Source organism: Choristoneura fumiferana, chromosome 17 (genome assembly GCF_025370935.1).
Source record: "Choristoneura fumiferana chromosome 17, NRCan_CFum_1, whole genome shotgun sequence".
NCBI classification, from domain to species: Eukaryota; Metazoa; Arthropoda; class Insecta; order Lepidoptera; family Tortricidae; genus Choristoneura; species Choristoneura fumiferana.
In genome coordinates, this window is record NC_133488.1 from 19229174 (window position 1) to 19255074 (window position 25901).

General features: G+C 39.6%; 2 protein-coding genes across 2 annotated transcripts in view; one reads left to right on the top strand and one right to left on the bottom strand.

The window, feature by feature from the left end:
- Nucleotides 1-530: 530 nt before the first annotated feature.
- On the top strand, nt 531-3072 carry Rrp40 (exosome complex component Rrp40). Its single transcript, XM_074100173.1, has one exon. It carries the CDS (start codon nt 678-680, stop codon nt 1386-1388), a length of 711 nt encoding a protein of 236 aa, XP_073956274.1. The 5' UTR covers nt 531-677; the 3' UTR covers nt 1389-3072.
- Nucleotides 3073-4593: 1521 nt separating this feature from the next.
- Nucleotides 4594-25901, bottom strand: part of ksr (kinase suppressor of ras) — a 37756-nt gene continuing 16448 nt past the window's right edge. The window contains exons 11-19 of the mRNA XM_074100337.1: nt 24868-25027; nt 23570-23668; nt 22665-22780; nt 19754-19930; nt 17837-18022; nt 15668-15801; nt 13879-14010; nt 11595-11724; nt 4594-9584 (exon numbers count right to left, since the gene is read on the bottom strand). Of these exons, the coding sequence (XP_073956438.1) occupies nt 9432-9584; nt 11595-11724; nt 13879-14010; nt 15668-15801; nt 17837-18022; nt 19754-19930; nt 22665-22780; nt 23570-23668; nt 24868-25027 (1287 nt within the window). The 3' untranslated portion in view covers nt 4594-9431. The remainder of the gene's footprint in view (nt 9585-11594; nt 11725-13878; nt 14011-15667; nt 15802-17836; nt 18023-19753; nt 19931-22664; nt 22781-23569; nt 23669-24867; nt 25028-25901) is intronic.

Sequence of the window (25901 nt, forward strand, 5' to 3'; positions counted from 1 at the left end):
TTATTGTGCTTAATAAACCGTAACATTTGCTAAGACATTAAAATGTACCTACCTACCCTATGTACCTAATCAGCGAAAAATAGCAATGAATACGGCCTGTTCGATAGTTTGGCTATTCGACAAAAGATGGCGCTAATGAGCGTTATGCATAGTAAAAAAAAAACAATTCGTCAAAGATATTTTAATATTTCAGACAGTTCAAAAATGTGGTTCAAATATTAAATACTTAAGAATTATTTTATCACACACAGAAATAATGCTTATACAAAGACTTAAATATTAGAACATTGAATGACATCTTGTCAAATTCTCTCTTCTCTCCTCTCTCCCTCGTGTCAGCAAAGACTACGTTTCGTTTTAGTTATTATTCTGAGCCAATTAGTAGTCTGTGTTCTGCAAGGCTACTCCGAAACTCGAAACTCGAAGTTCGTGTCGTGCGGTCCCTCTCGCTCTCGTATCAAACAGTATAAGTGTCAGAGGGACCGGACGACACGAACTTCGAGTTTCGAGTTTCGGAGTAGCCCAGCTGAGCGTTTCGTTGAAGGTTTCGTTCGTCCGTCTGTCAACTTGTCAAGATACATAGATACGGTGTCAATGTCAAAACAAACTTTTCTTCACGTGTGTTCCAAGAATTCTTCCTTAGATATTTCAATTTTACTGTACATTCCTGAATCAAAATGAAAGTATCTGTAGGCGACGTAGTGTTACCAGGTGATTACTGTGAAGATATAACAACAGTAGGTGAGAAAAGCAAGGTTATACTCGGCCCGGGCCTTGGGCGAGAACTGGACAAAGTTTACATGACAAAAGCCGGCGTTCTCAAGAAACGAAGCCCCAATACTTTCTGGGTTGATAGCCATCAGAAGCGGTATGTTCCAGCAAGAGGGGAAAACGTCATAGGCGTCGTCGTTCAGAAAGCTGGGGACATTTTCAGAGTTGATGTCGGAGGCAGTTGCCCGGCGTCGCTTTCCTACTTGTCGTTTGAAGGTGCGACGAAGAAAAACCGGCCGGAAGTGCAGGTCGGAGACATTGTGTATGCGAAAACATTAGTAGCCAGTAAAGACATGGAACCTGAGCTTGTTTGCGTCGACTCGCACGGAACTAAGGGTCGTATGGGTGTCCTTACTGACGGTTTCGTCTTCAAATGTTCGCTAAATCTTGTGCGGAAGATCCTAAACCCAAGTTGTCCCTTATTGGAGTCAATAAAAAATGAATGGCCTTTTGAACTGGCTGCTGGAATGAATGGGAAGATCTGGATAAAAGCCAACACTATGAGGGAGACAATTGCAGTAGGAAACGCCATCCTGGGCTGCGAATACTTGGACAACCAGGAAATCAAAACCTTGTGTAGTAATATTACTAGTACCCTGGCTGGTCACATTTCATAGTAAACACCCTTTAGTTCATTTATATTTAATATGTAATGTAAGCATGAAGAATTTTGTTGTAAATAAATTAAGGATTATAATAAAACTACAGAAAACAGTGATGGGAGATTTATTTTGGCAAATGCGACTAACCTAATCATTCAAAATCTCATTACATTATGTAAAACTAACTCGCTGCTAGCAATAAATATATCATACACCTGTCAACCACACCACATCCGCTATATACAAATCACTGTGGCTGATCCTCCTTAATTTACAACTATTTTAATAGGAGTGGAGTGACCAGAAAAACTATCTTTATTATTTTTAATTATTAATTAAATTTAGTAAAAACAATGATTCTAGTGTTAAGAATTCAGATACTTAACAGAATTCACCTTGCATTGATTAGTTGCAGCACTTTTTACGCTTAATGTTTTGTAGTGGTCAAAAGCTTTAAAATCTAACAACACCTCTATGTATCTATATTGTCACTACTTTTAAAAAAACTTGTACTTTAAAATCATTTTTTTTTCAGAGTGAACATTATTTATTCCAAGGGTCGATTTTGTTGATGTATTGATTTGAGATATGAGATTTTTCAAAGTAGTGACTATATTACAAAATTTGCAAATCAAAATGGAATCTACTTATTTTCAGTTTTACCTAATATATGTATTTGTAGACATCATTTTCGTGTAGCTACACCAGATTGCCGATGCCACTGGGCACAGACAAAATCTTGTTTTTTTTACCAATTAATGCAAGGTTATCCCAGTACATTTAAGTTTCAAATTTTAGTATTTTGAAAAATATCTAATAATATTTGAAAGTTACTAAAAAGCAAATGATTTCTGTGTCACTTCTTAAACATACAATTTGAGCCCTTGCACATTGAATCAGTGAACTTTACATGATATGAAGGAAGCTTGCATTTTGAAATAAATTAATATAATGTTGCATAAGAAATGTCACAGTCAGCGAGAAATACACAATATGAGGCTTCAAACAGGAAATTAGCTTACATGCATGATGCAAGGTGGGAAAATTGCAAACGAAAATATTAGAAATAATAACTAGAATTATTTAGAAAAACAAAATTAATAGCCTGGCATAGAGATTATTAGGTACACATCACTAACTCGTCTCATTTACCCTGTAACAAGATATTTAAAACAAAACTTAATTAAAATTGGGTGAAATTCAACAAGATTAAATGATAGCAAGAATTTCTGGTATCAGTAGGCCTGAAAACTCGGTTCTCTCTGAATAGATGCTAAAAGTAATCAATATATCTTTTTACATAGATGCTCAGAGATAAAAAAAGTGTAAGTTTTGTTTTCAAGGATTTTGTAATTTGTTGACTAAAATTATTAATTTCGTTTCAACATTGTTCCCGAAACAATAACAGAGTCCCTGCTGCCCTGCTTCACAATAAATTCATAGGTACAATCTATATTAAATATAATGACCCGGATAACTCACGTCTTAAATCGAGTTTAGCTCGACATGTTTCGGGCTAATCCGTAGCCCTTCGTCTTCGGAGCAACGCGACTCAGCGGCTGCTGCAACACGCGCACGCGCGAAACATGTCGAGCTAAACTCGATTTAAGACGTGAGTTATCCGGGTCATTATATTTAATATGAGTGAGTCTCACGGTAGTTTCATGTAGGTACAATCTATTACTCAAAAACATGTAAACCTTTTTTCTACTACATAATTGATAATTACAATGCGATTTGATGAAAACTTGGATACAAATCTTTGTAGTAATGGGGAAAGAAGCAAATATTGTGAAAATAATGACAATTTTTAACTTAAAATACTGAAGTAAACTTTCGCTATTTTCATTCATAATTATTATTCCAACCGAGATTGTTTCGACCTCATTACCGCGTTCGAATCTTGTTTATATAAGTCTCGGAAGTATTAATAATTATGACTTAAGGTAATATTTCAGTTCTCATTTAAAAGTAAAACATAATTAATAAACACAAAAAGTTGAACGAATCTCTTAACCCTATTTGTCGAGAAGCAAAACCTCGATAGAAAAACTTATCATAGAATCACTTTACAACCTCATTTCCCGCACCGAGAGAAAAGCTAACTAGCGGATTCGAGAATATAATTTAGGACAATCTGTCATTTAATTCGCGAAGTTATCAATTACAAGTGTCGCAAACAGTATTTACATGCTCATAGATAAGTCCATGTGCGTGTATTAGCTTCGTAGACATGATAAAAGAAGGAATTAATTACTATTTCTATATAATAAGGATTTCTCGATACCTTTAATGTTTCAAAGTTAAGGACACTCGTGGTCTCATGAATTCAGATTAATTCAATCGACATTAATTTTATACAAACTGCGTCGTTTACTCGCACCATCACATGATAAATATGATTATATTCACAATAAACTTCCCAGTGGTTTTCTGTGTGAAAACAATGATAGCTTACTGAGACAAGGTTGCATTGCATTGGTCGCGCTTACGGCGGTTTACCTTATATGGAGATCAAGAATCTTTACATTTAACAATATTTCAACGTAACATTTAAAATATACTTATATTTACTGTAAGTAACTTTAACCCTTTGTCGTGAAATAACATCGGATAAGGCTGTACAAATTGGGAAGACAGAAAATCTATTGCGATGTTAAAAGCTAGCACTTTCCCTTGTCGCTCAGCGTATCTCTATCCTACATGGTTAGATAGAAAAGGACGCCTTGAGTGATAAAACGAATCACGAAGCGGTCCTGACAAAATTCTAGTAAGCGTATTGCTATTGCTGTGAGACAAGATTTTAGATTTCGAGTGCGACTTCGCGGCTGCATCAACATCCAAGGTTCTAAGGAACATTAGAACATGTCGAGCCTAACTCAACCTTATAACTTATTGATATCAATTTTATAGTGAAATACTTTTGAATAACCGTCAGTCACTTTGAAACTTCAGAACCAGAGGGTCTATTGCGTAGCGTTTCTGACACTCGCGATCACAATCAAATGACAGTTTTCGCATACATAATCTGTCATTTGATTGTGACCGCGAGCATCAGGAAAGTTGGACAATACGGCCTTAGCAGGGCTACTCCGAAACTCGAAACTCGAAGTTCGTGTCGTGCGGTCCCTCTGACACTTATACTATTTAATACGAGAGCGAGAGGGACCGCACGACACGAACTTCGAGTTTCGAGTTTCGGAGTAGCCCTGCTGGACTTATTGTCTCACAATGAGGGCTATCGTTTTTTGTCTCACTAGATGGCGCACTGTTGCGTGAGGTTTTTAAGTATGGCTTTCAAAGTCTGTTTTTACGGGTGTGAAAACTAAGTTTAGATTAAAATCATATTTGATACACCTTAAAACCGTCCCATAAAAATATCGAGCATGCCACAGTGTTGCATAGTCCCCGTTTTGTTCGGAAAAAAGGGGGGACAAAGGTTTCCGAAAGACAAAACTGTCTCAAAACACAGACATTCATTGCCCCGGAACGCATATTTGCCATAATTAATTTCAGATATTGCAAAATATTCACAAAATTATTCTAATTATAAATAAACCCGCGTAACTCACCCAAAAACTATGAGATTTGACATTTCGGAAACCTCACGCTACACTAGCGCCTCTAGTGGCGAATCCATACGCGATAGCCCTCATTGAAATCTGAATCGTTTTGACCACTTCTTTCTGCTAACGGTGTGGGTAGAAAGAGACGGTGGATGCGATCGTGAGCGCCCGCGCGTTAGACAATACGGCCCAGGGCCGAATCTGCGAGAGATATAATTGAAAATTAAATTTTCAAGCATTCTAGTATCTTTTGCAAGCGTTGAGTTGGAAGTTTGATTTTTTTCACTGCATGATTGGTTATTTGGAGTCTTTTTGTATTTTTTATTTCAACTCCAAATTTGTTACTTTTACGGGTATCCCGTGAAACCATATCGAAAATACAAACTGAGACATGGATGCACAGAAAAACCAGAAAAAGAGACCAGCGCTGGGAATCATAGATGTCGCTAGTGCTGCTGCATAAGTAGCGTAGTAGAAATAAGCAACCTGAGATATGTATGCATAGGAAAAATTCGTGACTAAATTCCTGTCCAGCGGTGGTGTAGGGGTTATAGCACGCAGCACGGATTGCTGAGGACCTGGGTTCGATTCCCAGCGCTGGTCTCTTTTTCTGGTTTTTCTGTGCATCCATGTCTCAGTTTGTATTTTCGATATTTTTTCAGTGCTTCGAAGGACTGACCTGAGTATTTGATATTAGCTTGATACCTCCACGTCCCCCTAAAGATCGGGCCCCAGATGAATCCTGCATATACATTACTTGTGTCATTGCCATAACCCATTCACAACATTTGTGAATTCACAAGAGGCTAGATGACACCTTAAGAAAATGTCCAAAACATGGTTCTAGTAAACACTTAATTTTAGCACCGAGAACTAATCTAATTTTCTGCAGTTAGCTGCAGAATTTGATATTTCATGATCATCTCGGTATATATAGACCCACTGTTGGGTAAAGGCCTTCTCTTAGAATGAGAGGGCTTGGACCGTTTCTACGCGTACCTGATATAAACAAAAGTTAGAGAAGACTGGCAATAAACAAAGTTTTTGTTAAAAATATAACAAGACATGCCCTCTTGCCAATGCCCTCTTGTTCTGAGAGGAGGCCTGTGCCCAGCAGTGGGACGAATATAGGCTGGGATGATAACACTACAAGCTTTTTGCTTAAGTACTTTTATTAACTGCACTCGCATTATCATTTGATCTACCCACACCGAATTTCAATTAAATGGAAACGGGCGAATTCGTTTTACGAAAAATGCAAGTCAAATAAAAGCTTGCAAGGACATCTGACTGAATTGAAATAACTGAAACTATAACAGAGTATAGTTACAAATTCAATTAACAATTAGTTCAATACTTTATAGACCATAGACACCGTTATAGCCACCGTAATTCATAACACTGCGTCCATCAACACGAGAGGCAATTTTAGCGTTCTCTATACCTGAGGGGTACCACGAAACTCGCAAATCGTAGTTCGTATCGCACCGTTCCTTTCACTCGCGTATTAAATGACATAAGCGTCAGCGGGACGGCAACATACGAAGTTCGAGTTTTGCACTTCGTGGTTTAGGGCCTGGCGCAGAATATCGCTGCACGCGGGCTCATAAAACGTGTAAGCGGGTCCGAGTGTACGCTATCGATAGAACTAAAATAGCGAATACCTAATGTATGCGCCTCGAAACAATCAGAAGATGATCAAGAAAAAACGGTCGCTTTTTATTATTTATTTGTAACTAGCTTTTGCCCGCGGCTTCGCCCACGTGGAATTCGGTTATCGCGCGGTGTTCCCTCGGGATCTGTGCATTTTTCCGGGATAAAAAGTAGCCTATGTCACTCGCTGGCCTACACTATGTCTATGCCAAAAATCACGTCGATCCGTCGGTCCGTTTTGACGTTACAGACGAACAAACGTACCAACATACACACTTTCGCATTTATAATATTAGTATGGATAACGAGTGTAATTTCGAAACAGTTGGTATGTTGGGACAATAACGTGGGTACTATTTAAATTCTGAGTTCTTATTTATTGCCTTTCATTCGTTCTTTGAAGTTTGAATAATCAACATCATGGAGTCTTTTTTCCCAACAATATTAAATCTGTTGGTGTGAATATTTACCAACAAGATATCGATAACATATCAATACATGCGTCGTGCTTCACTACGCGTTTCCATGAGACCCATAACTATGAGTGAGCGCGCGATATGCTACACTGTGCTCACACTTTTTACTGCCGCGCGTGCAGCGACATTCTGCGTTAGGTATAGTGTGGTATCGTGTGATGTAGCAAGACTTTTTTGCTAGTATTTCTAATGTTTGACTGTCACGTACGCGCGTCTTGTGAGAGTAGCGGACGACTAGTGGATGCAAGTGGCGAGTCGTTCATTGTGGAGTTCTAACGGGAAAACCTTTGGTCAGCAGTGGACGTCTTCCGGCTGATGATGATTATGGCTCGTATATTTCTGAATAAACATTGTCGGTTATTCATGAACGTTTTCGTATATCTTTGAGCTCTTTGTATTCAATCGTAAAGCCAAAACGTAATACATTTCAATATGTATTTACGTGTCACTCGTTTAATCTTGAAAAACGCAATGATATGTAGCAAGGAGTCGTACGTCTACAAAAATCACAATTACCTACATTAAATCGACCCCACAACAAATATTAACAAACACATGAAACTTCATTTATCGCCGTTCGCGAAGCAGATCCACGCAGCATGATATAATCTTGTCTCAATTATTGCCCGAAATATTAAAGTTAAATTGCTTAACGTACGATGTCCATTGCTTCGTTTAGGGGCTGTTTCACCATCCATTGATTAGTGTTAACCGACGGTTAAATGTGATGCCGTCTCCATCTATTCAAACAAAACAAATAGAGACGGCATCACACCTAACCGCCAGTTAACACTAATCAATGGATGGTGAAACAGCCCCTTAGTGTCTTAAACTAATTCGTTTAGTTAGAGACCACTCGTTGAAATTAATTTTCGACAGACAAATTTTCGAACACCCTTAGACAAACGGCCTTAATGTTAAGTGCATAAAGTCGTGTATACATATTTTTGTAACTTTGGCCGTGTCGATATCTTTGCCCTTGACTGTACTCAATAAGTTTAAGGGAATTACGAACCTATGATAATGTAACAAAGTATAAATTCTTTTGTTTCTCTATCGTTTTAAACTACAGCAGTTCGACTTTATTCCCGAAACAATAAGATTCAAATTGCAAATTAGAAACAAGTTACTTGTAAGAATAACCTGCCGAATACTATGTAAAGTACAAATTATTCAATGATTAAAGAACTTTAACATGCTTCAGTAGTTTTCAAAAATTAAGCCGCAGGTTCACGACAGACGCAGGCCGCTTCGAAGCGAAACATTGAAGGTCTATGGTGGAGGCTTATGTCCAACAGTGGACGTCCTACGGCTGATATGATGAGGATGGGGCATTTTTAAATTTACAAAACTTACGATTTTTCTGTGAAGATATCAGTATTATAGAATTTTGAATCGGCAGCCCAACATCCTGGGATGGGCACTAGACCATACTGGGGGCACGGAACCCTCTATACACGCCTATGCAACTAGGTCTTAAGCACTACATCAGTTAACAAAGTTGAGACTCAGGAGGCAAGCGGTTTGCTTCATCTTTCATAATGCGAACTGCTAAGGAATGGAATTCGCTCCCGTCCTCTGTATTTCCGCACAAATACAATCCAGGGCTCTTAAAGGCTAGAGTGAATAGGCTGTTACTGAACCAGTGAGATACACCTTTCTTTCCGGCGGCGAATGCACTAGTCCCAAAACGCACTATTAGTCAATACACTCTAATTTCGAAAGCCCCTCTTCTCATAAGAAACTAGGCCCAAAACACCATATTATAATATTTCAAAAAAACTGTTTTAAAAAAAATACTCTTGGCGTCAAACGGGTAACGGTTACGGCTGAAAGCAATTTCAAAGAGTAATTCGAAAATAAAAGAAAAAAAATAGGGTATTTTGGAACTAGAGTGTTTTGAGAACTATGCATTATGAGAATGAAGTATTACGCCACCTACAGGTGAACACAATTTGGGGTATTTTGGGAAAGGTGTATTTTGGGACTAGTTCTCAATGGTTCTCGTGTAAATCGAGAATGAGCCTTTTTGGAAATATGGTGTTTTGGGCCTAGTTTCTTATGAGAAGAGGGGCTTTCGAAATTAGAGTGTATTGACTAATAGTGCGTTTTGGGACTAGTGCATTCGCCGCCGGAAAGACACCTTTGGCCTCATCTGCACTTTACATCACGTGAGATAGTGGTCAATCACGATCAGTTTCGTGTGAAAAAAAAGCCGATTCACTGTCAATAGATGTAGGAAGTCTAATGTGGTAATTTCACGCCTGTTAGAAAATTACTAATGATATAATTTGGTGTCAGTTTCAAGTGTTGACAGCGACACAGAGCTTCAACTCCCCGGCGCGGGGGCTCGACTGCCGTCCTCAGAACACGGAGTCGGCGGAGCGGGACAGGTGCACCGGGTGCGAGGGCGAGCGAGCGAGACGCTTGCGCGGCAGCTTTTCCAGCGTGGCGAGGAGCGAAGCGAAGTCTGGCCGTTCCTGCGGCCGGTACGCCCAGCAGACCATTAGGATGTCCTGTGGGCGAATCATTTATTTTAGCAGGTATACAACTTCAATAATAATACATTCAAAACATTATGGGCTCAGGCTCGTTCTATCTGTTTCCTAAAATGTCTGCTTCTCAAAATGGCCTTCTTCCAAAAAACCTCTAAGTATTTCCTATGTCTGCTATTTGTTTCCTATGATGGCTCTTTCCTATAATGTCCGCTTATTATGGTGTCTAATTCCTACAATGTATATTTCCTATAATGTTCCACAAACCCGTTTCCTAAAATGTCCGCTTCTCTATACCATATAAATTGTATACCTAATGCCATGAATTCATGGGTTTGATTTAATTAAAAGTTTGCATTCTTCTTTTTTAGAGCATTTAAATAATTTGAAGTGGGTAAAAATTGTTAGAATTATTTAGGTGTAGCAGATGAAAGTTGTTGGAAATTGATCCTAGGAATACTATTTATATAAGAAGCGGACATTATGGAAAGCAGTCATATTAGGAAACTGTCAATACTGGAACCAGACATCTTAGGAAACTGACAAATATGAGAAGCAGACTTTACAGGAAACAGACATGTAAGAAGCAGACATCACAGGAAACTGACAAATATGAGAAATAGACATTTCAGAAAACAGACAATATAACAAGTTGACATCATAGGAAACTGACAATGTGGGAAGAAGGCCATTTTGAGAAGCAGACATTTTAAAAAACAGACAATATAACAAGTTGACATCATAGGAAACTGACAATGTGGGAAGAAGGCCATTTTGAGAAGCAGACATTTTAAAAAACAGACAATATAACAAGTTGACATCATAGGAAACTGACAATGTGGGAAGAAGGCCATTTTGAGAAGCAGACATTTTAAAAAACAGACAATATAACAAGTTGACATCATAGGAAACTGACAATGTGGGAAGAAGGCCATTTTGAGAAGCAGACATTTTAAAAAACAGACAATATAACAAGTTGACATCATAGGAAACTGACAATGTGGGAAGAAGGCCATTTTGAGAAGCAGACATCTTTAAAAAACAGACAATATAACAAGTTGACATCATAGGAAACTGACAATGTGGGAAGAAGGCCATTTTGAGAAGCAGACATTTTAAAAAACAGACAATATAACAAGTTGACATCATAGGAAACTGACAATGTGGGAAGAAGGCCATTTTGAGAAGCAGACATTTTAAAAAACAGACAATATAACAAGTTGACATCATAGGAAACTGACAATGTGGGAAGAAGGCCATTTTGAGAAGCAGATATTTTAGGAAACAGACAATATAACAAGTTGACATCATAGGAAACTGACAATGTGGGAAGAAGGCCATTTTGAGAAGCAGACATTTTAGGAAACAGACAGAAAGAGCCTGAGCCACATTATGGATAACATCCTCTCATTGCTCTTATTAAAAGTAATCTATAAGTCACGTCATACAAATCTTAATAAGAAACGTGTGGGAAACAGGGAACTACAGTTTATGTTCTCTGATTATAATTGATAAATTTCATCAAAATCCGTCCAGCCGTTTTAGCGTGAAGGAGTAACAAACACTCACACACACACACACACACACACACACACACACACACACACACACACACACACACACACACACACACACACACACACACACACACACACACACACACAAACTTTCGCATTTATAGCATTAGTAGGATAGGTGGCACAGATATAGATTACACTAGATTACGCAAATGCATCTACTTCGCGTGTCCGAACCCCGACCAGACGTCGGGGTTGGCCCCATACAAAGACAGACCGCTAACTGACTAATCATGACTAGTGACGGACTCGAGCCCTACGGCGCGGTCGGGCGGCGCATTTCAATCGATTTTGCGCGGACATGGGGTAATTCACATCGCTAATTCACTCTTGAGACGTCACAGTAGATATAAAAAAGTGACACGGTTGGTTTTCATACAGATTGAGGTGTTTGCGTTATCTAGTGTAATCTATATCTGTGATAGGTGGTATGGGGGCTTTGGCTGTGACTGACCTTGATATCCTTGGAGGCGTGCATGTTGGTCAGCGCCTGCTTGACCCCGCGGCCCACCTGCCAGATGACGGCCTCCGGCGGCTGCCCCTTGAACGGGTAGTCGCCGCACAGCAGCTCGTACCACACCGTGCTGCAGACAAACACTTTGTGGAGGGACGCTCCAATGAGCGCCATGAACTCGCTCCGAGTTTCTATAGTTGCTCACTAGTTGGCGCTAATGAGGGCTATCGTTTTTTGTCTCACTAGATGGCGCACTGTTGCGTGAGGTTTTTAAGTATGGCTTTCAAAGTCTGTTATTACGGGCGTGAAAACAAAGTTTAGATTAAAATCATATTTAATACACCTTAAAACCGTACCATAAAAATATCGAGCATGCCACAGTGTTGCAAAGTCCCCGTTTTGTTCGGAAAAAAGGGAGGACAAAGGTTTCCGAAAGACAAAACTGTCTCAAAACACAGACATTCATTGCCCCGTAACGCATAATTGCCATAATTAATTTCAGGTTATGCAAAATATTCACAAAAAAAATCTTATTATAAATAAACCCGCGTAGCTCACCCAAAAACTATGAGATTTGACATTTCGGAGACCTCACGCTACACTAGCGCCTCTAGCGGCGAATTCATTCGCGATAGCCCTCATTGGAGCCGCTAGAACTTGAATGACACTAAATCTGGTTACGTGACCCTATTTTGAATTTTCCGCGACTCAAAAAAGTAGCGTCAAATCGCCGCGTCAACATGGCTGCTTGTAGGAATGATCTTGGTCTTGGAAGCTGATTTCCTAACCTCCTTTAGTGGCAGTCGTGGCAGTGGTACAAATGAAAGAAATCGCAGTGAATGAAAACAAAAAAAATAACAGTATTTTTTCAGAAATTGACGAGATGTCGTTGTCTTTTTCCAGCGATAAAGTTTAACATTTTCAGCTTTGCCGCGACATATCACATGACCAGCAGATTTTTCCCTGCAAACGAGCGTCGAGCGACTGCATAAATAAGGCCGTATCTCAACATTTTCAGCTTTGTCGCTATACCACGTGACCAGATTTGTCGCTGCAAACGAGTCCACAGTCCACTGGTTTTGGTACAAGCCGGCATTTATGCCATATCCGTTTTTTAGGGTTCCGGAAGGTGGCAAAAACGGAACCCTTATAGTTTCGCCATGTCTGTCTGTCTGTCTGTCCGTCCGTTCGCGGCTTTGCTCAGGGACTATCAATGCTAAAAAGCAGTAATTTTGCACGAATATGTATGTAAACTATGCCAACAAAAAATAGTATAATAAAAATATAAAAAAAAAATTTTTTTTTTAGTGTACCTACCTCCCATAGACGTAAAGTGGGGGTGATTTTTCTCATCCAAACTTGTAGTGTGGGGTATCGTTGGAGAGCTCTTTCAAAATCATTAGGGGGTTGCTAAAACGATTTTTCGATTCAGTGATTTGTTTGCAAAAATTCAGAATGGTAGTAAGTTTATCAAACTTTCAAGGAAAACTATAACGGCTAAGTTTGCTTAAGAATTATTAGTAGTTTAAGAGTAAACTAGATGAAAACCCGGCTTCACTCGGGTAAAATGTAGACTCATAATAATAATGCTTGAAAAAAATTTTTTGCCACTGTAAAGACTGTCGTACTTATCGAAAAATCTGATATTCCCAGTCTTAATATTATCACAAACGTACTTTCACAGCTAACCTACGTATCGGTATTTCACCAGTAGATAGTTCTCCTAAATCTTATTTGCCCAAATAACTATGATGTCTCTGTCTCATAATCAAAGAAATTAGACCTAAAGGGCCCCATATACGGTACGATTCGTCTGTACGATCGATCTGATGAAAATCGACGAATCGTACCGTGTGTGGGGCCCTTAAGAGGTCACAATGGAGAACGAAATGCAAACCTGTGACACTAACGCCACTTTGATGTGATGACTTTGACATGTTTACTTCGCAACGCCATTATATACTTAGTAATTTATTCAAGTTTATATTGAAAATACTCGATAATCCGAATTTTCCGCCTATAAGTTGTCGACTCGGATTGACTAATTTTTTAAGCTCTTCAATTTGATGTGCATTTCGTTCCAGTCTACCGTACCCCTTGACGAAATTATTAATATAGATAGCAGCCTAAGGTATAAAATATACCTAAACTTGTAAGATTCCGTATAAAATACGAAATCCTTAGAAAAATAGTACTTAATTTTTTCGTAATGGCAACGGAACCCTATTTCGGGCGTGTCCGACACGCTCTTGGCCGGTTTTTTATCAAGTAAGACGGCACTCACCCGAAGGCATACACGTCGGTGGCCTTACTGAAAGGCAGGTGGAGCGAGGCGTGCGGTCGCAACGCCCGCACCAACTCAGGCGCCAAGTAGCAGAGCCAGCCTGGAGGGATGCCTAAACTGTCCCCTCGCGCGCTGTGGAAACAAACGCATTTACAGTCACACACACACACAAACATCACGCCTGTATTCCCAAATGGGGTAGGCAGAGCACACGAAACGTTACCGATTCGGGGCCACTTTTAGCAATTTTAGGTTTAAAGTTTGCCAAAGAAAGGTACAATAGTGACCAGGTTGCTAGTCTGTCGCCTACGGTGTACCTTAACCTTTTGTTTTTAAGAATAGAAGAGCGAGACCTCCTGATACAGGTATGTTATACCTACTAGGAGGGCTCAAACAACATGTTATCTACTGATACACATTACCCAATAAACGATTATTATTATTATATTATTATTATTATTTACCTAGGTATATCCTTTACATACTTTTTATTTTACAGTCACAGGTGAAATACGCGCCGCAACTAATTGGAAACATTTTTTTTTTTCGATTTTATTATGTATTATGGCTTGGCAACGAGGCCTTTAAATCAAAAGGAAAAAAATTTTTTTTTCGCTTATTTCGGCATAGCACGAGTATTTAAACCCAACAGCGTGCCTCACATTCACATTTAAACAGCTAAAACATGCATCGCTTTATTTTGCTAGTCAAAAACCAATTATAAAATAGATCGTCACTTTTTCAAAAGGCTCATATTTATTTATTTTATTTTATTCAAAACAATACAATAATAGGCTTACAGTATGAAAAACCAAAACGCCTATCACGTTACATGCTTCACATAAATCAACATGGATCACAAATTAATAATAAAGAATACAATACATACCGGAAATAACATAACCAAAATGAACATAGAAAACGGATTTGAATACTTTACAAATTATTATTGGATAAAAACTTCACAATACTATCCAGCACAGAGTGCCAATGAGGGCTATCGTTTTTTGTCTCACTAGATGGCGTACTGTTGCGTGAGGTTTTTAAGTATGGCTTTCAAAGTCTGTTATTACGGGTGTGAAAACAAAGTTCAGATTAAAATCACATAAATACACCTTAAAACCGTACCATAAAAATATCGAGCATACCACAGTGTTGCATAGTCCCCGTTTTGTTCGGAAAAAAGGGAGGACAAGGGTTCCGAAAGACAAAACTGTCTCAAAACACAGGCATTCATTGCCCCGGAACGCATATTTGCTATAATTAATTTCAGATATTGCAAAATATTCACAAAATTATTCTAATTATAAATAAACCCGCGTAGCTCACCCAAAAACTATGAGATTTGACATTTCGGAGACCTCACGCTACACTAGCGCCTCTAGTGGTGAATTCACACGCGATAGCCCTCATTCCCAGCAAGTACGTCAGTTTCCTGGTGCTTGTCCAGCATAGCGTTAAGCAGCGTTATAGTTTTACTAAGTGAGATTTACTTTTAGTTTTATACAACACGTTTTGTTGTGATGTAGTGTGTTTTTGTTGTCAATAAATGTAGTGTTTGAATTTGAGTTTGAAAAAAATCTACGATTATTTAAAAACGAAAAAGATTTTCGAGAGCTCCAGACGCGTTTCGAACCCGCAATACCTGTGGTTATACGCGCCAAGCGGTCCTACCAACTGCACTAAGAGGCAACCCGACCACCAACCATCCAGAAAACTGTTTTCGTTTTTAATAAATCTAAAGTTAAGTTTACATATAAGTTTGAGATACGAGTTTATAATTACTAACTTGTTTCCAAAGCAGAGTTTTGTGACGCTGAAGAGGCCGAAGTCAGTGATGACAACTTTCCCGTTCTCGAGGAATATATTTTTAGTCTTTAGGTCCTTGTGCACGATGCCGCGCGCGTGTAAGTAGCCCATACCCTGGGGAATAAAACATCCATACTCGTACGTACTAGTATTAAATGCGAAAGTAACTCTGTCTGTTACCGGATTTTTTTTTTATTCGACTGGACGGCAAACGAGCAAGTGGGTCTCGTGATGGTAAGAGAATACCACCGCCCATAAACATCTGCAACACCAGGGGTATTGCAGATGCGTTGCCAACCTAGAGGCCTAAGATGGGATACCTCAAGTGCCAGTAATTTCACCGGCTGTCTTACTCTCCACGCCGAAACACAACAGTGCAAGCACTGCTGCTTCACGGCAAAATTAGCGAGCAAGATGGTGGTAGCAATCCGGGCGGACCTTGCACAAGGTCCTACCACCTGCATCACGCTTAGACAGCTAAATTAGATGATATTTGGAACATATGTAGTTTGAGACTCTAGGAAGGGCAAAGGATAGATTTTATCCCGGAAATTTGCCTACTTCGCGTGGAACAGCGATAAACGGAGTCGCTGGCAACAGCTAGTTTAATTTAAATGATGCTAAGAGGCATTGACAGTCATATTCATTTTTGAGCTGCCGTAAAAACGTATATTTCAACAAGGGAATCAAAATTAATAATAATATTTAGACGACCAGATGGCCTAGTGGTTGGAGAACCTGACTACGAAGCTTGAGGTCCCGGGTTCGATTCCCGTGTCGGGGCAGATATTTGTATGAAAAATACGAGTGTTTGCTCTCGGGTCTTGGGTGTTTAATATTTATTTAAGTATATGTATTTATATCTATATAATTATATTTATCCGTTGCTTAGTACCCATAACACAAGCTTTGCTAAGCTTACTTTGGGACTAGGTCAATTGGTATGAATTGTCCCGTGATATTTATTTATTTATTTAAAAATAATAAAAAATAAGGTACTTTCTGTTGACCTAGACTAGAACTATGTTTGTCAAGTAAAATCGTCATATACAACAAGTATAGGAAAAAATCTGAAAACTTTACATGTGTATTTATTAATTATTTATGTCTTTCCGTCTACATCAGCAATCATCTGGTTTCTTCTAGACCGTACTCCCTCCTAAAGTCATCATTTATTTATTTACTAGATTAAGCGCGCGACTTCGTCTGCGCGGATCTAGGTTATCACGCGGTGGCGCACTCTATCGGAATAAACGGTATCCTATGGGGGTTCAAATTCTAATTCAAATACTTTTATTTGTCAAACATAGGTGAAAACAGCTGGATATAAATGACAGGTAATTTTCAGTAACACCATGTTGCACTATGTTGTTCAAATACCTATATACCAAATTTCATCAAAATCGGTTCAGTGGTTTCGACGTGAAAGCGTAACAGACAGACAGAGTTCGCATTTATAATATTAAAGTATGGATTTGTCAATAAAAAATTACAACATTAAAGTTAAAACACCAATGCGCTGTTAAATTCGAATTATACAAAAAGCAGATACACAATAAAATAAAAGAACATACAAAAAAAAAACTATAGGCAAACCGCGTAACTGAGTCCTCGCCTGCGCGGTACAGGGGCGCGGGGGTAGGACGACAAAGGGGACTGAAGGAGGTGCGGGCGGCGCGCCCCTGTACCGCGCAGGCGAGGACTCAGTTACGCGGTTTGCCTATAATTAAGGATTGTTTTTTTTTTTTAATCTTTTGGATGTCGTTATTAAGCAATCTTAATTTGTTTGCTTAATAACGACATCTCTTGTCCGGGTGAGCGGTTAGTTCCAATGGAGTGCTGAAAGTTTGTCGATGAGGGCTACAGCATAGATGTCGCTAGTGTCGCTGCTTAAGTGACTAAATAAGAAAACAAACAAGCTGAGATATGTGGTGCATAGGAGAAATTCGTGTCTGTATCACTGTCCAGTGGTGGTGTAGCGGTATAGCACGTGGCACGGAATGCCGAGGACCTGGGTTCGATTCCCAGCACTGGTCTTATTTTTCTGGTTTTTCTATGCATCTATATTTCAGTTTGTATTTTCGATATAATTAAGGAATTTTGGGATGTGTTAACCGGTCGCCGGTCGCCCCATCCTCATTCTTCGTACCTGCGAGATCTGCTGCGCGACGAGCACGCTCTTGTTGGCATTAAACTTGTCTTTGCGCAGGTGGATGTGCGTGTGGAGAGTCATCCCCTTGCAGAGTGACGTCACGATGGCCAGCCGGGGCGGCTTCATGCACGCGCCCATGAACAGCACCAGGTTCTCGTGACGCGTCTTACGGAATGTCGCCACCTGATAATATAAACCCCCCGAATGAGGGCTATCGCGTATGAATTCGCCGCTAGAGGCGCTAGTGTAGCGTGAGGTCTCCGAAATGTCAAATCTCATAGTTTTTGGGTGAGCTACGCGGGTTTATTTAGAATTAAAATAATTTTGTGAATATTTGGCATTGCCTGAAATTAATTTTGGCAATTATGCGATAATGGGCAATGAATATCTGTGTTTTACAGTTTTGTCTTTCGAAAACTTTTGTCCTCCCTTTTTTCCGAACAAAACGATATTTTTATGGTACGGTTTTAAGATGTATTAAATATGATTTTAATCTAAACTTTGTTTTCACGCCCGTAACAACAGACTTTGAAAGCAACACTTAAAAACCTCACGCAACAGTGGCGCCATCTAGTAAGACAAAAAACGATAGCCCTCATTGCACACATACGCAAATAAAAATGACAGAAAATAAGTGTCAGAATTTTTGATTATGAATACTGCTGACAAACAATTTGCTTGCCCTCTACTCATGTCAGTGTCGAATAGTGTGAAATGGGCCTCGCTCAGCATAGCGCACACACACACACGCACGGACGCACACACGCACGAGCCGGGCACGCATACTCGAAATCAGATTCCCTTTGGGTGCATATAGGTTCGTATCCTACCGGCTGCGCCATGTTATGTTTATGGAACAGAGGTGCGTTAATCATACTCGGTGTTCTCGCTAAGGCTGATTTATTAACATACTAGCTGTTGACCGCGGCTTCGCCCCCGTTGTAATTTTGCTAAATTTTCTTCCATAGAAACCTTCTCCTGGCAATAACGAACATAACAAAAAAAGATTTAGTGAAATCGGTCCAGCCGTTCCCGAGTTTTGCTCTTAGCAACACATACATATACACATTTTATTCATAGACAGAAGAAAGAAGATCGATTCACAAGAGCTGGCACGAATAGATTGAATTAATGTATGTAATTATCTGTATCTTACTTATTTGAATACACTTCACACAAATATTTATTTATTTTATTTATTTGTAAAAACTCACACAGCATAACAGTTTGACACCAAAGCACTGAGTAAGACAAAAAAGAAGCAATTAAGTAATAATAATAATAACAATACTACAAAATTAACAATAACATGAGGACGGACGTGTATCCATCATCTCACAGAACTTCAAACATTCATCGCATACTTTCTCCAACAACCCGCCAATACATCACACTGGGGCACTGATGCTAGGAGGGCATTGACGTAGCGCAGCGCTCGGCAGCAACAATATGAAAAATATTTTTCACACCTCCCCTTCAGAAAAGTAACTTTTCCTCCCTGACGAGAGGGAGCAAAGTGCAACTTTTCTGCTCAAGGCTTTTCTTAGTGTTTTATTGCACATGCCATTTTTTGAACTTGATAATTGTATAGCCACGCCATTTTCTATGCTGGTTGTTCTTTAATAATATTTAGCTATTTTTTCATGTTTCTTAATGCTCGGTGTGAAAAGTTGTGTGAGCCACTCGGGAGCAAAATTATTTTCATCTAGGGCGTTAACACTTGAATCCCTCATAACGCTCAGGATTCTACTTTAGAATCCCTCGCAGGGATTCTATTGTAGAATCCTTCGCTACATTCTGGATTCAACGTACGCCCTCGCCGTAAATACACCATTTTGCTCCCTTGTGACACAAATAACTAATGATATGCATCATTAATTTTCCTACAAAAATGTCTAATATCATGATACGTACCTCGTGCTTGAAGGTGTCCAGCGGCTTGGCGTGGTCGCTTAACGCCTGCACGTGCAACAGTTTGACGGCGACGGCGCCGTGCCAGCTGCCGCGGTACACGGTGCCGAACCGGCCCGTGCCGATCACCTCGAACAACTTCAGCTCGTCGTACGGGATGTCCCATTCTTTCATAGACAGCTGGAAGAGAAGGACTGCGTTGATCATTTCGCTTTTGCGGCCGTTTCGTATGTATTTTCATTTTTGTAATTATTTGTTCTATCTGTGTTGTTTTTTTTGTATTTGTGTATTTGTGAATGTAAATAGATGTCATCTTTCCGTACGGGATATAATTGCAAGATTACAACACCGAGAAGAAGAAGTTTAGAAATATAACACTCCAAAATGATGTACTCGTAATCTACCTAAGTTATTAATTTGGTCAGGTCAGGCCTGTTACTGCCAAGTTCCCTTCTTACTAGTGGTCAATCGCCGGTGCCGATCTCGTACGGACGTGATTTTAACGAAAAGAAAACCGGATGGCTACACCATGTTTATAAACCAAAAAAGACTGAATTTAATATTCACAACAAAACATGACATAATAGTTGGAAACAGATCGATTTTACGACAACACAAAAATAACAAAATATCTTACTAACATTATTTTATTCCTATCGAACTCCACGTCACATAAAAAATATTTATTAAGTATTATATATTTTATACGTCTTCAAATAAAATTAAACACGTATAACATATAAACGAGACAAAACATAAAAAGCTTTCATTAAAACTGACTATTTCGTTATAACTCATGAACATCACTGTCATGTCTAATTGCAACTAATACAATAAACAAAATGTTTTAAAGCTTTTGTGATTTTCACTCATAGTTAATAGTAAACACGGGACTTATCACACAGTATTTAACTATTATAAACAAAACCACGCACTTCCTCAAACAGCTGCCGGCGATACACAAAACCGTTCATGTTCACACTGTTTGCCCACTAATGATTACAAGCGGCCCATTAACTGTCTCTCTGTCCCTTGATTATAAGTGTCTGCTCAGACTGTTTAATTGCAACGGAAGTACGGACGGTACGGATTGCTTTCTACCCATAACACAAGCTTTGCTAAGCTTACTTTGGGACTAGGTCAATTGGTGTGAATTGTCCCGTGATATTTATTTATTTTATTTTATTTAAAGTACACGTCTTCACGTAGTAAACTATCTTATAATAAAAACGCTGTCTTCTTTGTTAAGGTTCGTTCATTTAGAAGCAGGAGCTAAGCATTTGATACAGCAGACGATAATGCGCGCATCTCTGTCAAAACATATTACAAGCAATGACCACATTTACCATGGGAAATGTGTAATTCTGAGCGTAATTTGCTATACACACGTCTTATTATACATATATTTATGCCTTCGAACCTTAGGGTTTTAAAGATACTTCTTGACTATACCTCACCCCCACAGAAAGTGGTACAAATAATTGTAGCACAGATAGCAGGATGCAGGTGTTAAACATTTTTCAGATGAAGTCTAGTAAAATACATTACTGTCAGGATGTAGGACTCATACAATAAATCATTTTATTCGCATTTTTATTCTTTACCATTGTGCACAAATCTTTATACCCCAGCTTCCAGCAGACCAAATGTCGCCTTTAAATTAAACAATAGTCAAATGCAGTTCACTTTAACTTCAGACTTTTAATTATAAAACAGAAGGTTCAAATTCGAATAATCTGATTTACTTATATGCTATTTAGTTTTGCAATGTTCCTGCTGAATCACACAGTTATCGCCGACTTTAGGTATAGTATAGTGATAGCGCTTCCGAGTATTTGTAAACTGAGCTGAACTATATATTTTTATTTTGTTGCGAGTTCATTTACTGCCAAGGCCTTTAGATTAAAGTGTATTCACCGAGGCGTTTTTAAGGCCTCCTACCATTAAAAGAAATAACGGAACCGTTATATGATCACTTAGTTGTCTATCTGTCTGTCTGTAATGACGCTTTTTCCCAGGAACGCGTGGAGCTATCAAGCTGACATTAATATCAAATACTCAGAGGCCGTATTGTCTAACGTTTCTGACGCTCGCCATCGCAATCAAATGACAGTTTTTGTATGCGAAATCTATCATTTGATTGCGATCGCGAGCGCCAGAAACGGTAAGCAATACAGCCTCTGGTCTGCTACCCCTTGGAGCAGTAAAAAGATTAACAACTTCTAAGTTGACGCAATTTAAAAGATACAGTCTCTAAAAAAGTGGTTTTGTACAAAGTGCCGTACCAAAAAACCTATAGGGTATTTGTGGTGTCCAAGGAACTTGGAAATTGGTATGAAGGTAGCTCAGCACGACCAATGAGAAAAGTCTCTAAATCTTGTTTTTTTATATCTATGTGTCTTTATCAGTAACCATCTAAGGAGCCAAAAGCATACATTTTTGTTTTAAGAAACTTGGAGAGATTTTATAAAAATTCTTCCCAGTATTTTTAAAAGGAGTAATCATTTGTTCTGGCAAATGTGCGGACTTACTAAAAATTTGCAAAAAAGTTCCCTAAAATTTCGTCGACCTGAAAATTAGATGTTCGTGACTTGTTTCGCGGCACTCGACTCATTTCGTTAAGCTCTTTGTTTCAGATGACGTTCGACAAACTTTGAGATGATCCGGTTCCTTTCGGCTGACAGCAGTCATTTTGTTGTTGCGTTGTTTCTCGACTTCGTTACGACTAAACTAATACCAAAACTTGTTTCCGCCGAAAGAAGTCAAAAGTTCTTTTTCAGGTTCAGTTAGTTTCAGACGAAAATCTATTTATGTACTTATATATTCAACTACATAATATATTGACCACCACTGTCAGTGGAGCCCGACCCGCTGAGCACTCGCGCCCTCTATACACGCGCCACGCAACACTCACGCTGTTCTGCCGCGGCCACCGGTTGTCGTCGTGTTTGGCTGCGTCGAGCGAGTCCGCGCGCGCCGGCCCGCCGCTGTCGGTGGAGCCCGACCCGCTGAGCGACACCCGCGACCCTTCTGCACATACGTAACACTCATAACTAATATTAAACATACCGACCCTAAGAGTGCGCGGGTGCACTTCCTGGCTTAGCGCTGCGTGCTGTTTCAATAGGTTCCCATGGAGCAGAGCCCCGTCTCACGTAGCGCTGCTTTATTAGATGACATGAAACAAGCACGCCGCACCCGGGTAAGATCCTGTCCAGAAGGAGCGTTTTGCGCGTAGACACTCGCGCGTTGCTGAGGTATTAGGGCTACATACACCCCGTCCAGATGCCCTCGCGCGCAAAACGCTCCGTCTGGACAGGGTCTACGCCGTGCACGAGCGACTTAGCGAAGGCACTAAATTCGAGCATTTCAACGTTACTCTTTCAGAATCACATTTTTTGGTTATAATTAAATTTGCTACTACCAGATGACTGGAAACTGTATGAGAATCTTCTGCAATTTCTGCAGAAATCTGTCCACGTAAGTGATTCTGAACCAACGGTCGAATAACGACCTAACGTGTGTGTGGTGCGCGATAAAGTCAAACCCCGAAAGGAAACGAAACCAATGGAAAATCATCGATAAAAAATAGTAAAGAAATTTTGAACGACGATGGAAATGGCGTCACAAAACCTTCATTGAAATTTCCAAATAGGTAATCTTGGAAAATTCCGTACACAATACAAAATCCTTAGAAAAATATTACTTGATTTTTTCGTAACGGCCACGGAATCCTGGGCGTGTCCGACACGCTCTTGGTCGGTTTTTTTTTTAGTTTAAAAGTGATATGCTAGATTTGTTTGTTGGTGTGGCACTTACCACTTTTGACGCTAAAGGTGAGGTCATCTTTGTGGTCGTGCCCGCGCGCCGGCGACGACGCCGCCACGTGGTTAGGGCTCGACACAGGCGTCTTCACTTCTGTCGTAGAACAAAATTATGTATGAAACACAAACATGACGGTTTGTAAAATTGAGGTACTCTCACATTAGTTATAGTTTGGCTAATGAATGAAAGCTGAACCCAGCTATTATTTGAGTGGCAACATTATTCATATGTCATGGCCAAACAGACCAAAGAGTATAAGAAAACACATGAGTTTATACTACTATATATTCTGTGACTTGTTGAGTTTAGTACCGTCGTTTGTTAAAATAGTTTTTTGGAAATTTACTGCTGAAACATGGGCGAAACAATCAAAAGTGGTGAAGGAAAGGGGAGGCCTTTGCCCACCAGTGGGACATATTACGGACTACATAGAGTAAATATATATTTATTTATTTCGGAGATTTCGAAAACTGATCTAACGAGTTCGTTGAAATTAGCTACATAAGAGCTGTTGGGCCCGGATTTTAATCGGATGTTTCAGTGGCAGAACATTTTGTATGAAGCTATTCATACTTTCCCAACACGATTTTCTATAGAAATGACTGACATCCGACACAAAACGGATCGGACACCCGACAGGTGGGAACGGGGCTTTAAGGTGTTCGGGGCCGAACAACCGATCTAGCTTGATCTTATCTTTGGAAAAGTGCGTGCTTTCGAGTTTTTGCAAAAAAAAAACCATTAAGCTTGGCAGCGTTCAAGTATCACGTAACGCAATTTAGGGGGAGGGGGATCTTGTAAAACGTTACGATGCGTTACATCACAGTATTTTTTTAACAACTAGTAACAAGTACATACTATAATGTCCTCGAAAGTGGGAAATTCGCATCATCAGTTGTTGTTCTTGGCCAAAAAATGGCAACTTAATTCGGAAAACGACTAAAAAAAATTAAATAGAAATAGTCATTTGTGTGTTACGCAACGTTTAGGAAGGGGGAGGGGAATACAGAAAAATGTTACGGCGCGTTACATGGGGGGGGGGGGGTCTAAATCTACAAAAATTGCGTTACGTATTATTTGAACGCCCCCTGGTCGCTCGTGGACAAAAAATCGTCACTACTTTAAAAACAACTCGCACCTCAAAATAGATATTTTTTCTGAGTGAACTTTATGAATATTACGTCAAGGTTCAATTTTGTTGACATATTGATTTTAGACACGAGATTTTTTTAAAGTAGTGGTAAAATGAATGAATCTAGATTATGTTTAGTGGAGCTAGCCCATTGATTTACCAGGGAAATGGAACTGTTGTTTGAGCACGTGGTGCGGCGCGTGCGGCGCGTGCGGCGCGTGCGGCGGGTGCGCGGCGAGCGCGTGCGGCGCGCCCGGCGCCGGCGACGACGGCGTCGAGCTGTTGCACGACGACGTGTTCGACGACGAGTCCACGCCGCCCTGCAACAACAATGCCAAATTACTAACTAATTCATTATTTACTACTAGAGTTTACCCGCGGCTTCGCACGCGTAAACTATTCGATTTGGTACAATTGAAATTTCGGGATTTTATGAAATTCCCGTGGGAATTCCCAAAATTTATATCGTGGTCTTCATTGAGGTTGTGTTAAGAACAACTGTCAAAAATTTCAAGATTCTCAACCCAGCCGTTGAAATTTCAAGATCCCGTGGGAATATCGGGATAAAAAGTAGCCTGTGTGTTATTCCAGACGTGCAGCTGTTACGGTACGTCGTGGATTTCATTAACGTCGTAGGTACACTCAAACCAATTGAATCGTGACCCAATGTGGCACCTTTTTGTAGAAAGTCATAGTGACATATCATACTGGCTGACAAGAGAATTTATTAGACACTAAGGGGCTGTTTCACCATCCATTGATTAGTATTAACTAGCGGTTAAATGTGATGCCGTCTCTATTTGTTTTGTTCGAATAGACAGAGACGGCATCACATTTAACCGTCAGTTAACACTAATCAATGGCTGGTGAAACAGCCCCTTAGTCTTAATGTCAGAACGTTCTACGGTTAGTCTGGAACCAAATGGTTCGACTGTACATACGTGTCAAAATTGATGAATTAAATAGAAATAGAAATCATTTATTCGTGACAAAGTAGCGTACCATAATAAAAAGAAAAAAAATAATGAATGAATGGTTGAGTTTCATGATTTAATACCGAAACTCGGGCTAAAATGTAGCTTATGTATCAGTAGTTTATAAGCGCATAAGCGCGAACGTCAAAAACGACCGTATGCGCGGAAAAAACGCTAATCTGAAACCGCTAACCAACATGGACCCGTATTCTATGTCAAT